At 46.4% G+C, this 12,909-nt stretch overlaps 1 protein-coding gene across 6 annotated transcripts in view; it reads right to left on the bottom strand.

Moving 5' to 3' along the window:
- The window catches only part of auts2a (activator of transcription and developmental regulator AUTS2 a), a 291,081-nt gene that overhangs the window by 19,658 nt on the left and 258,514 nt on the right, over positions 1-12,909 (bottom strand). The window contains exon 1 of one of the 6 annotated variants that reach the window (XM_041052064.1): positions 2,231-2,432. The exons of the other annotated variants lie outside the window; for them this stretch is intronic. Coding sequence (XP_040907998.1) covers positions 2,231-2,321 — 91 coding nt within the window. The 5' untranslated portion in view covers positions 2,322-2,432. Of the gene's footprint in view, positions 1-2,230; positions 2,433-12,909 lie in introns of those variants that run through there. 6 annotated transcript variants of the gene reach the window in all.

A 12,909-nucleotide genomic window follows, 5' to 3' on the forward strand; every position in this document is an offset into this window, starting at 1 on the left:
CAGAAAAATAAACAGAGGGAGGCAGACTGTTTGCTCAGGTTGAATCAATTAAAATGCTCTGTGCCGAACAAGGATTCATGGCTTTCATTGAAAATTCCATCTTGCATTGGTATGTCTTAGTAAACATTAATTACAATCAGGATCTCCCTCTGTTCTAGGCTGGGCGTTCAGAAGCTGGCAGAATAAAATCTCCCTCAAAAATATTCACAGTCCCCAGTTATGCAGAACGTTTTAAGAGACAATCCTGCCTCAGGCCTTAGTCTGGAAACCATTTAGTTCCCAGAAAAAAGAAAAACACCGCAAACTCGCTCTTCCTCTGTCCACACATTTTGTTTGACAACAAAATTAGACTTGTAATTGAGCAGCAAGTGTTGATAGTGGTCTGACCTCAGGACTGGTTTGGACTCGATAGGTTCCCCAAAGAGCCCCTTGGTGAGGGACTGGGCTCTGTTTATTTGTTCTTAATGAAGACTGCACTCCTGTTAATGGCAGACATCTTTAACAGATCTCCCTCCCACACAGAAGAGAACAATAAACAGCAGACTGCTAGTTTCTGTCAGAGCTTGCTCTCATTGGCATCCTCACTTGCGGATGCTCATGAAAGCCACAGTCTCAGATCTGAGACCCGTCAAATCAATGTACAACAGCGTCTTTCCTTTATCTCTCCATGCGTTTGTGTCTTTACAAAAACTTGCCAGTTTATTAGGAGACAGCGACACATTGTAATGCAGTGCAGTACAACAGCTCTCCAATGAATACTACACCTGTGAAACTTACAATGTTCTCACACTCAGGGGAGTCTGTCTTTCTCAGTGGAATACCCTGGGGTTCATATTAGTGGAAAACATCTGAGCTCAACTCCCCTGTCTGTGGGACTGGAAGGTGTTTTGAGATCCCTGGTGTTCGACTGGTGCCCAAAGTGGCGACAGTCCATGAAGCCTAAGTCTGCACATTAACCAAGGGATTAATTTCCTCATCTGTGAAGACACCACCCCATAATGCATCTCTGCAGAGGCTTTATGTGACTGACAGTCTGGAGTTTCACTGTGGAAGTGGTCAAATTCCTGTTTTTCAACCAAATGTTTGCAAAAGAAATGCTGAGTAGAAAAGCTAAGACTGGCACTTTGGTCTTGTGATATCGGTTCAGAAGCTGAAACCCAGTGTCAGTAACCTGGGGGGAAGCTTTCTCCCTGATCTCACAGCCAACGCCTCCAGAGAATCTTCTTATCCCTCCCTTCTTCAGCTCTGAAGACTTTAACAGCATTAGCTGTTCTAAGAGCAGTAACACCGCACTCTGTGATAACCCCCTTTACGTCTCCAGAGTGTCAGAATACCTCACAGCAATGAGTTCACAGCGCACAGGCATGGATGTTGGACATGCCCCAGATGGGAGCTCAGGGCGCCGGGGCCTGACAATGATGGACGCTCCCCTGCTGGCCCTCCCAGACTCTCCGTCATGTCAGCAACTCTCTAAAGCTAGAGTCGGGAGGGGTGTTGGGTTACACAGCCTGGACATCCTGCCGTGTGGAGGGTCTTGGACTGGAGCTGTTTTATTAGTGCTAGACTCCCAGGGGTGGGGGGGGGGTTGGGGGGAGGCTAAACAGAATTAAAGGTGGGGGTTTAGGTGAGCAGGCCAACTATTCCGGCTGTGAGAGCATGACATGTGTAGTCTTTCAGTGAGAATACCACAGTGTGCTGATATCACCTCACAGTAACACAAACCGCTGCTTTAACAAGCTGTGATCGAGCAAAAGGCCAAAAGCAGGCGGGTGGCAGGGGAGAGTTGTTAAGCCGCCTCTCTTAACATCTATATTTCATGCCTGTCTCATTCGGTTTATGAATTTTGTATCACAAGTTGTGAAGCCAAAGCAAGTGCGCATGTACATATAAGTGGTGTGTGTGTGTATATGCAGTGATGTCATGGTGCATGGTGTGTGCGGCTCACCACACCATGCACCACGTAAAACCCCTGACTCGTCTGCTCAGACAGACTGTCTGTGATCTTCCGTGAAATGGAAGCAATCTGGGGTAATTGGGCTTCGTAAGACGCTGAACGTTCTGAGCTCTTTTGACAGACGCAAGACCATAGAAGAACGGCTGCCAGACCACAGAGAACAAGCACTTACACATGTTTACAGTATGACAGGGTGTAAGAGAGAAATGGAGGAGGGAAATAAAGGGACAGAAAAAAGCAGACAGGGAAAGGAACTCACTTTGTCCTGTCTCCTACCTTTGCTAGTATCCATCCGTGCTCCATTCATACTCTGTCTGGTAGGGGCAAAGTGTTCTGTCTCCTCTCTCCCGAGTAATAATGAAGCCATTTACTAACAGAGAGCTGCAGCGACAACACTCTTCCACCCACAGTAGCTCTGATTACAGATGCTCCTGTAATGGCTCTTAACTGCTTCTGCGTCTCACTCTTACTGCTCCCTTCTCACCCCACCAGCATGTAGAAAATCTGCTGCCTTGCTGCTTAGACAGCTCCAGAGGCCTAAATGTTTAGACACCTTCCCCCTCGCCGCACCCTCAAAAACACCAACACTATCTTTACGTGCACATGAGGATGTAGCGGTGGGATCAGTGGCAGCAGAGTGTCTCATTTCCAGCTCCCCTTTAGAGAACAAATCTTTATATATCCCTGAGGGTGTGAGGTCAGGCTGGAGGGACCGTAACGGGAGAAGAGCTGGGTCAGGGACTTGATGACGGGCATGCTGGCACAGGTGACTGTGAGAAGGGGTGGGTGGAAAGCTGGCCAAGGGGCCAGACTTTTCCTGCCAAGGACCTGTGCAGGGCAGCCCTCAGGGGGACACTTGTTGCCCGCGGCTGACAGATCCTCAGCGGGCTTAGCTGTCATGCCCAGGCTCACTGAGGCTTTGAAATAACAGCAGCGCGTAATGAGAATCCATCCAGTCCACAGCAATTGGTCAGCACACACTGTCACAGCAGTGTAAAACTACACTCAGAGACAAGGCAGCTGTGGAACGAGCCAGACTATTTGACCTCAAACATGTCAAATGTACATAAGCCAGCTGATGGGACTTCTCACAGTCCCTGATATCTCTACTAGTGAGGAGTGAGACATGGTAGTTGGCCAACGTAGATTTTTTTTTTGTGTGTGTGCATGCTGTTCCCTAAAGAGACACGCACAGTGACGGGGACAAGAGGCCCACAGTCAGCGTCTCTCCTCCTCAGACAGCCATGAAACTTCTGTCACTCCCACACCAGCTCAGCCTCACAGCAGTGTGAATGTTATACAGACACCACAGTTTGATTTAAACAAGATTTTGAAGACTGGGAGGAAAACACCACATTGCCAGTGTCATCAGGAGCATTACGCATAGTGTGTGTTCAAATCATTTGCTTAGCTGATATTCAGGTAATTCATTAGAGTTTGTGTCACTACAGTGTGAGAGCAACAGTTACACAATTTGCCACTCTGGTCTATGAAAGGTCAGAAATACATCAGACCTCATTACACACTTGTCAAACATAAAGGCGCCCTTTGGATTTCTCTTGTAAACAAACAAGTTATGTTTGCATTCAGTGTTTGTCAAATAACATGCCTTGTGTATTTCCGTCCTCATAAAACATTTGCAACACCCATTTTTCAGTTGATTTTAAATTGTTCATGTCCATGTTTGTTGTTTGTTTACCCCCACGTTTGCCAGCTTGCAGTCTTTATGGGGACCTTTCTATATTTTGTTTATTCCCACCACTGTACCGTATGTTGATCAGCACAAAACAACCCTAACCTTAACCCTAACAACAACAACAAAACAACCTTTCATCATTCTATGTGCAAACAGCTGAAAGGCTTTGCAGACCACAAGTCAAAAGTGTGAATTGTCACTGACTCCCGTTTGAAAATAAAAATGCTTGGCATGCAGCTTTGCCATTGTAAAGCTCAGCTGCTTGAGGCTGGAAAATAGCCCTCAGTGTTGTTTGTTCTGTGCTGTGCTGCACCAGTGTGACTGACCAATCTGTGGGCCTTTGCTCCAAGAAAACAGTGCTTTTGAAATTCTTGCAAGAGTGGACGAACGCTTTGACTTGAGGTTGGCGTGTGACGGGAATTATAAGATGTCCTATGATGATTTGACGTAAAACAGCGTCTCCTGTGCTTCTCACTCTAAACACAGTTTAATGTTCCCACTGCACCACAGCAGCACATGCACTACAATGTCCCTCAACAGGGGGCGTGTCCGTATGTCTGATGAATAACAGACAGAAACAATGTACAGGCATCTTTCCAGACCTGTAAATTACACTAATGTGACAAACCACTAACCTGAATAAACACCTCAGGTTAAATTATTTAAGTCATAGCAAAGACACATAAGTGTAAAAACAACAGCACGTCAGAAGACTGAAAATTCAGGCTCTGTCTCAGCACAACTCAACTCAAGCATATTTTACAACACACTGACTGGCACTGCAACAAGTGTTTCTCATCAGTCACAGTGGCAGCTTAGGGAAACAATACACAATCACCCCCTGAACCAACAAACTTCAAACGCTGACATGCTTAAATCTCAATTACAGTCACATGCTCATAAAAAACCCACACCCGCTCATAAACACCTTCAACTTTCTCATTTGTTTTCTCTCTCTCACACTCACACTCACACTCACACACACACACACACACACACACACACACACACACACACACACACACACACACACACACACACAAAAGACTCTACCATTCAGCAGGTCCAATGCCACCCTAGCTCAGGTGTATGTACTGCAGCCCTATATCCTCTGCCTCTGCCTGCTCAGGGTTGGCCCTGTCCTCCATGAAGCCCTGTCAGCCTGTCAGCTAAGCCAAGTGGACTGTACCAAACCAGCCCATGGTGGGGGTCGTGGGGGTCTGTTAATTGTACAGTTGGCTCCTCTGAGGTGATAGACAGCCTTGTCTCTCTCTCTCTCTCTCTCTCTCCTTCTTTCTTTCAAGACTCTCCAATTGCATCAAGGGGTGTTGACACTCTGCTCATCCATTGTGTCAAGTGGAAAAAGCCTCTTTCTTTCTCTGTTGCTCCTGCTCTCACGCCCCCCCCCCCCCCCCCCCCCCCCCCCCTCCCTCTTCAGCTTGGAGGCAGAGTATGAGAGTAACTGGCTTGCAGCAATAAGGAGAGTGACAGCTCGAGCTGACACACTGACACCACCATGATTTCACCAGGGAGAGAGGCATGGAGGGCTGGAAAGAGAAATCTGTCCCCAGAGAGTCATCAGTCTGGGCCTCTTTCACTCTTTTTCAAATGGGGCCAACTGGTTTTACACACATCCACACACACCGCACATTCCGGCTGCTTGCAAGGATCAGATTCAATGCAGCCCGTGCAGAGTGTTAAAACTCATTCCAGAGGGGTAATAGCGTGGATCAAATGTCTGAAAATCTGGTGAAGTATCAATTTGCATGTAGCCTTTTCTCTTTTTCAAGTCCTCACTGGCATTACAGAAGCTGCCGATGTGTCTACGTGCATGTGTGTCAAGTGCTGTCTCATTACCCCCTTGCTCAGGTTTCACTGCAGTTGGATTAGCGGGAGACCCTGGGCAGAAACAAAGCTGTTAATGGCCGTCTCTCCTCTCCTATCCACTCTTACTTTCATCCCTCCTTCCCTCTAGCCTGGAAGTGCTGTGTGGTCTGCTGATGTGGTGGTAAACCAACCCATCGCTCACAAAAGGGGAAGCTGGGAGGTGCAACCAGGCCCGAGTTCTCACTGCTCGCAGCCCTCTTTCTCACATCAACATGCTTTTCAAAATAACACCACAAATTAGCTGAGGGCTGTTGGCAACCTTCACAGTGATGAGCTATGGCTGTGGGACTGCGATACTTGGCGAGGGAGGGTTAGAGTAAGGGAGGCTGGTTAGGATTTAAGCTGTTTATTTGAACTGCACTCTCGTCCAAACAGTCAGCTGCCCCTCTGCTCCCTCGTCAAGCCTCAGAGCTTAAGCTAGGATTGTGGTGTTAGTGTGGAGAGAACAACTTGATATCCCCCTTTGGGCAGCGGCTGCCCTGAGCTTGGGTTACTTTAGGGGAACAATGCAGCCTCTGTCCATGGCCTCCTACTCGGCGAAGACATGGGCTCAGACAGGCTCGCTACTGTCAAGCATGGCCAGGGGATTCATACATCACAACACCACACTGCACACTGACTGAGCACAGGGTTTAGGGAAAAAGCTTCCAAACACAGCTTCCCAGCTTTGCCTCTAAATGGCCCAGCAGAGCCCCTGTCTTAGCACTCTAAGAGCTAAACCAGACGTGCAGCCTGTGCCGGCGCAATGGCCCGTTTGCTCTTGGCTTGAAGGGCCTGAAAAAGCAATCCCTTGTGGGATTTTGGTTTTTGTACCACAGTATTTACAGTAAAACCTGACACATGGAATAAAAAGGGGATGTTGGAACCCTGAAATCAAATAGCTCCCTCCAGGAGCAGCTTAATCTGCAACAGATGGTGACAGTGTGACGGACGTTGATGTGTTTGGGCAGGCTTCTAAGAACAGTGGCCAAAAGCCAGAGATGATGAACCAAAAGATGGTGATAAAATGGAACACTGTGCAGTTCGTTACACTTTGTTTATATCAAATGCACATGCTTTAAACTTTTCTTTCCAGAATACATATAAAACTTTACACACACACCCAGCACAAATTAACCATGTCCTCTCCACCGGCCCTGCTCAAAAGCCACAGTGTGTCTTGAGACCACACCCAACACCAGGGGGCGATATTGACCTTAAAGTCTGACAGCCCCATGGTAGCTCCCTAGCACTCCTTGTACCTGACCTTATGCAGTCAGTAGCCTGTGGAAATATAATGAAATGCGGTTTGGGAGAAATGGAAGCCAGGCAATGTGTGTGCAGAGCAGAAACACATGCAAGGGATCTATGGACTATGCTGCTAACAAACCAGGATCCTGCTCTGTAGTCCTCTTTAATCTGCCCTGCGGCTCATCAGGGCTTTATTTCTGCTCTGCATATTTATGAGAATCAGAGAGGGTGAGAAGGGAAAAAAAAATAACCTCTTCTCTTGTGGGAGCAATTAAAGCCTTGCTTTCATCAATCCTGATCAGAGTCCTCATGCTCTCGCTCTCTCAGCTTTTTGTGTCTTTTAAAAGGCTGTGTTTACATTTTCAGTTCCACAGCACTGACCCTCCTCTGGTGCTGCATGAGCGGCTAGGGAAACAGACAGACTCTTCTCTTTTTCAAAAGAAAAAAAAAAACACCACCACCACAGCTGAAAGACGGCAGTAGACGGCGTTGAACCACAAAGTCTGGCTCTAGGCTTTTATTTCCTGAATTCCTACAGTGACAGTTGAGGATTACAGAGATTCCAGCAGTGGTCATTTATTTGATGCAGCAAAAAAAAGCTTGAACATGATGGCAACGCCCTGCGGTGTCTGAGGAATCCGACAAATGCTTTAATCCTAAACAGTTCAAACATTTTTAGCATGGGTGGCCTTCTGGCATCGTTTTATCCGATAAACTCTCCATGAACATATAATTAAAAACGAGTGGTTCTATTAACTTTGGGTCATCATTCACCCTCATCATCAGGAGTATTTTTTTTTTAAGTGAGACCAAATCCTACTTCATGCTGCTCAAAGCAACACCAGCACCGTTGGAAAGAATCGTTTCACGGGGAACAGTAACATCTTATCCGCTGTGTTAATCCCATCTCCTTTTTAGTACATGTGTCTGCAGAGCGGCTATGCTGCGTTTCAGGGACAGAGCCCTCAAGTCATTCACCAGAGCTGAAATCTGTTGGAATGACATCATGAGGCAGCGGCGGTTGCTTAAAACCGCTGAGATTTGGAGAGGCAGTGTGATGAAAATGGCTGCAGGGGGAAGACCTAGAGAAGGGAAAAAAACTGCCAGACTCACACACACACACGGTAGATGATGCTAGAAGGGTAGATCATTCCAGACCAGCACTCCTGCTGTTATGCATGCACACACGCGTTCACACATGCGTTCACACATGCGCTCACACACTCAATATGCACATACACTTCTAAGCCACCATGAGGCCTCATTAAGGCGGTCTGTTCTCTGTCCCTCTTTGGCAATGTCACCTCTGCTGCAGGGACTGAAGACAGACACAGGCATAATTGGCCTGAACACACCGACAGTGCACTGGGAATGGCTGGGTCTTGATAAGTGGTGTGTATATGTGTGTGTGCCGGTGTGAGTGTGTGTATGTGGTACTTTGACCCTGTTAATGCTGCACAGTTGGCAGGAGAGTGGCTGATGTCACATTGGATCAGTGGATGCTGGTGATGGTGATGGAGGGAGGAGCTCTCCTGGGAACAGGAGACTGGTGCTTTCAACACCTCCACCCGCCCATCCACTGCCACTAGTCTGAGGCATCTCTACGTCAACATACGTCAATGACCCAGTGACAGTGAAGAAAAAAAAGGAAGATGCTTGCTAAAAAAAAAAAAGGATGTGTATTTTTCAAGACAGTACATGTGGATTATGGAGAAACTAAAAACTGAATCACCATCACTGCAAAAACAGCTAATCAGCAAAGACAAAGAGCACGCTTACATAAGTCCTTCTGCTTTACCTAGACCAACACAAAATATGCCACAGACCATTAACAGACATGTACAGTATACGGCTGCTCACCATTCAACCCTGACTGGCTGCTAAACCACCACATATCTGAGTGTGGCAAACACAGGGGGGCAGCAGGAAAACTAAGGCCTTTCACTTTGATCTCTGGAGTGCAGCCCATTTAAATGTTTGTGTTTGAGATGTAGACCTTTAATTTTGGCCTGATGGGTTCCAGGCTCTTTGGGTTTAGCGTGGTATGTCGGATATAGGAGTGTTTACACAGTCTCCCTCCAGCTCTCCTGGTGCTGAAATAAGTGCATTAAGATGGATGGATTTACTTAGTCTCTAACCTCGGGATTTGGGGAACAAACTCTGAATGACCTCTTTGTGTTGCTGGAGGGGATGGAAGGAGAGTGGCCCACACTGCTGCTGTGTGTGTGTGTGTTTCTTCAGCACCAACAGACCCATTCACAGCAGCTCCTTAAAACTGATCCTCAATCAACAAGCTTCTACCAAGTAGGCACCAGCCAGACCCATGGTCTCACATACAGTGTTTACCTGCCAGAAATCCCATAATTAGACCTGACTGCATATGTTATGACTTTAGCATGTGACTGTGATGAGATAAAAGAAAAACAGATATGGTTATGGTCAAAAAAAAAAATAATGGTGGTCTGTTTTTTGCACCATTTTTTTGTTTCAAACTCATATCCGTTTTGAATGGATGTTGTATTAATCATGCCACTAAGTAAACCAAACATTTTCCATGAAAGTTTTGTTCTCAATCGGGACACCTGCGGGTGCATCGACTCAGAATGCACACGTTAGAAGAGCAAACCGTACTCAAAGGTCCCGAGGTAGGACTCATTTAAAGCTAAACTAAAGAAGTCTGGGAGAGCACTCCCTCACAGCTGAGAGCAGGACTAATGAGCTGTGATCAATACAAACATTTGAATGTAATCTTGAAAAATGTACAGTTGGAAATGTTGCCATATTTCTCTGCCTGCAGACAGACAAAGTAAATGGGAGCTGTAGACATGGGGGCTGGGCCATTGTTTGCAGCAGCGAGGCAGTAAATCAGCCACTGCTACCCTTGATTTGTTAACCTTTGTTTGGCTGTGTCAGCAGAAGAGGCATGGCTGGAGCGGCCCCTTTCATGGTCATGAAATACAGCCTCTCTCTCTGTAGTTGCAGCCATGGAAAGGGGAGGGGGGGTGTGTTTCCCTCTGTGAAGCACAGGATATTGAGCTTCCTCTGCCCCTTAGAGCTACATTAAATGCTCCTAGCGGGGGATGAATAACCAACTGACGCAAAGACCACTGGGGAAACGCATGGAATCTGCTTCAGTGATGTATCATTCAGAGATAAATCCTTCAGATCCTGGTCTTACTTCTCCAAACATGAACACTTATTAAATATCAAAAGAGCATTTTTGACTTGTATTAAACTTGTGTTTGAGCCAAAACAACAACAATGCTTTATTCCAGGAGTTATGTCTGGAGGGAGGGGGCAGCGACCTCTCTGTGACCTCCCACCCCCAGGCAGGGAAAAAGAGACCGCCCTTGACTGCAGCCGCTCCTCAGAACGCACAAAAGGCCAATGGTAGTCAGGTCATCTTTCCACTGCGCATCAGGTCAAGTTCCACAGGCGGCCCTGATTTCTTGACACACAAACCCACACAGACGGCAGAGGTCAGCACGAGGGCAGTGCAGGGAGCCTGGGGCAGTAAACCAACACTGGGGCTGTGAAAGGCCAACCTTCTCTTTCCAGTCCACTGAATGAGTTAGGGAGCTGCCTGGGTGATTTGTGGCATGATTGTTGCTCTCTATATCACTTGAGATTACAGCAGGTGGCGGCCCACAGCCTGCAAGTACACACAGCTCAAACACCAGTTCTCCTCTCAGGAAACCGAGAGAGAATGAGACAGAGAGAGAAAAACAAGCCCTCAGCTCCCTCCCACACAGCAGTAATACGCTCACAGGCAATTTTGCTGCCAGCAGAGCTCTCTATGACAATCCAGGGAGCTCTTCAGCTCTGATATCTGCCACAAAAGTTCACCTCCGCTTTTCTCTCTCCACTATTTTTTTAAACAATGTCATCAGCGCTGCAAATTACACCTTCCACATCGCGCAGCGTTCTCTCCCTTGGTGACAGACGCACTCAAGCCCGACACACTTCACCAGCAGCGCTCTTCACGCTGGCGTCAGCCCCGGGTCTCGCTGTAGCACCGCTTCATTTTCACATTAACTCCAGTAAAGCATGGTGAAATCAGCGTTGTGCTGAGGGGGGAAACTGAGAATCACTACACTGTGCACTTCAATTCACCCCCGCACTGAACTCGCTCTCACATCGTAGACACAGCTACAGGAGATGCCTCACCAGGGACTAGCTTCTCCAATATATCTACCAGATGAATTCTATGAAAAAAAAAATCACAAGTGCATTTTCTCCACACCCTCAAACAGAAAATCAGACGCTGAAGTTATTTCTAAGTGTGACCGCAGCTTAAATGTGACTTCCTTAATGTATACTCAGATGAAAGGCACTTAAAGATTTTTAAGACTGCAATATCAATTATTGCATCATTACTTATTCCTGTATTTTCCATTGCCTTGTTTTTCAGTTTTCACTGAAAGCACCCATTCTATTCTGAAGAGATTCCATCTACAGAGGCACAGACCAGACTCAGCGGTTCACTGATGAGAACATTTTCATGTCTACTCTTGATAAATGGCACTGCAGAGCTTTTTAAATGTCATCCAGCATTATCTTAATCTTGCTGCTGGGCCTACACTCGACAAACAATGTGCAGTGAGCTTAGTCTCTGCTCTCCAGCGACTTAGCTGAGTCTTCAGGACGACTGACAATATCATGAAGGATGGGAATGTAACTGGGTGACGAGATATTACTGCCTTGGGACACAGCTTTAATCATTTGATAGATCTGTCTGGAGGGCTTTGTGGTGACACACTGTGCTGGTTTGTCATTATAAGTATCTGTATGAATGAACCTTTCACTTCCACGCACACCCAGGACAGCAGTCACAGCCTTAATAAGGCTTGGTTACCGACCGCCACCCACACCACCTCCAAAGCAGCTCAGACGCCGGCAAAGGTGTTTATTTCACTGGTGGCCAATAGACTGCGCCACGGCTTTTTCACTGGTGCTCGCTCTCCTGCAGAGCAAATGAATCAGGATAGCTATCCGACACCTGCAGGCGCATCGACAACCGCGGTAATTAGAGCTAACATTTAATGACTCTTAGTTAATGAAATCCATTCCTGGGCAAACTGAGGCCTGAACGAGCAGGACTGAGGGAGAAAAACAGAAGAGCGGAGCAGAAGAGTGACAGTGACTTTAAGCTCCACATTAGACAACTATGCACAGCTGACACCGACGGCCCCTGAGGTGACGCTGACACGAGAAGGGAAGAAAACAAATCAACGTCAGAAAACACAAAAGCCGCATTCACATCAGTTGGATTTTCTTTTTAAAATGCAGTGTAGGCCTTGGGTGAAGAAAAAAAAAACACTGTGGCTTTTGAGGTAGCATGAAAAATACACAGTAATACAGTAATTATTGAGTAGGTGAGAAAGCTGTGAGATTAAAAGATGAGGGACCAGCACTAAGTCTTCAAAGAGATCTGAGATCGCCCTGGGCTGATTTCCAGTCTTGCTGCAGTGAAAAAAGCCAACAGTCAGTCATTAACAAAGCTACACATCAGCAGCTGAATTACAATGGCCTCAACGCTCTGCTGGTCCAACGTACATTCACTGCATCTTACCTTTGTTCCAATGAATCTCGATATTAAAAACAATAATGGCACTGAGTCTGAAATATGCTTTTGGCTCATCTACCTTCAATAATACTCATTCTGTCATAGAGATGTCAAGATATTTGCTGTATTTTTTCTGGTACTATGAATTATTTTAAGCCTGATTTATTCACCAAGGTCTATTTTTCCAGCATTTGATGTTTGTAAAATGTTTATATCTTTATCTGACAGTTGTGTTCTGAGACGACTGTGTAGAAATTTCAACACTTGCCACCGCATGACTCTTGCAATTTGAAATTGAAACTATAACATCAATATTATAGCTTCAGCTATAACTATTTCTACATTGCAGAAGTCACTACAGAAAGCTAGCCGTCGCTTTGTTATGTGTACCAATAAGAAAGTGCACAAACCGTCAACCACAGAGAGACTTTTTGCACCTGCCTTTGGGTAAATATTGACGCTCAACGTCCCACAAACGAGCCTCTCTTGTTGTTTTTGTTGGAGCTGATGCCTTCCCTGAGGTTTGGTGGAATTAGAGAGCTGGTAATTCCCTCTAACAAAAACCCACCTGACTCT

The sequence above is a fragment of the Toxotes jaculatrix genome, chromosome 12 (genome assembly GCF_017976425.1).
Source record: "Toxotes jaculatrix isolate fToxJac2 chromosome 12, fToxJac2.pri, whole genome shotgun sequence".
NCBI lineage: Eukaryota > Metazoa > Chordata > Actinopteri > Toxotidae > Toxotes > Toxotes jaculatrix.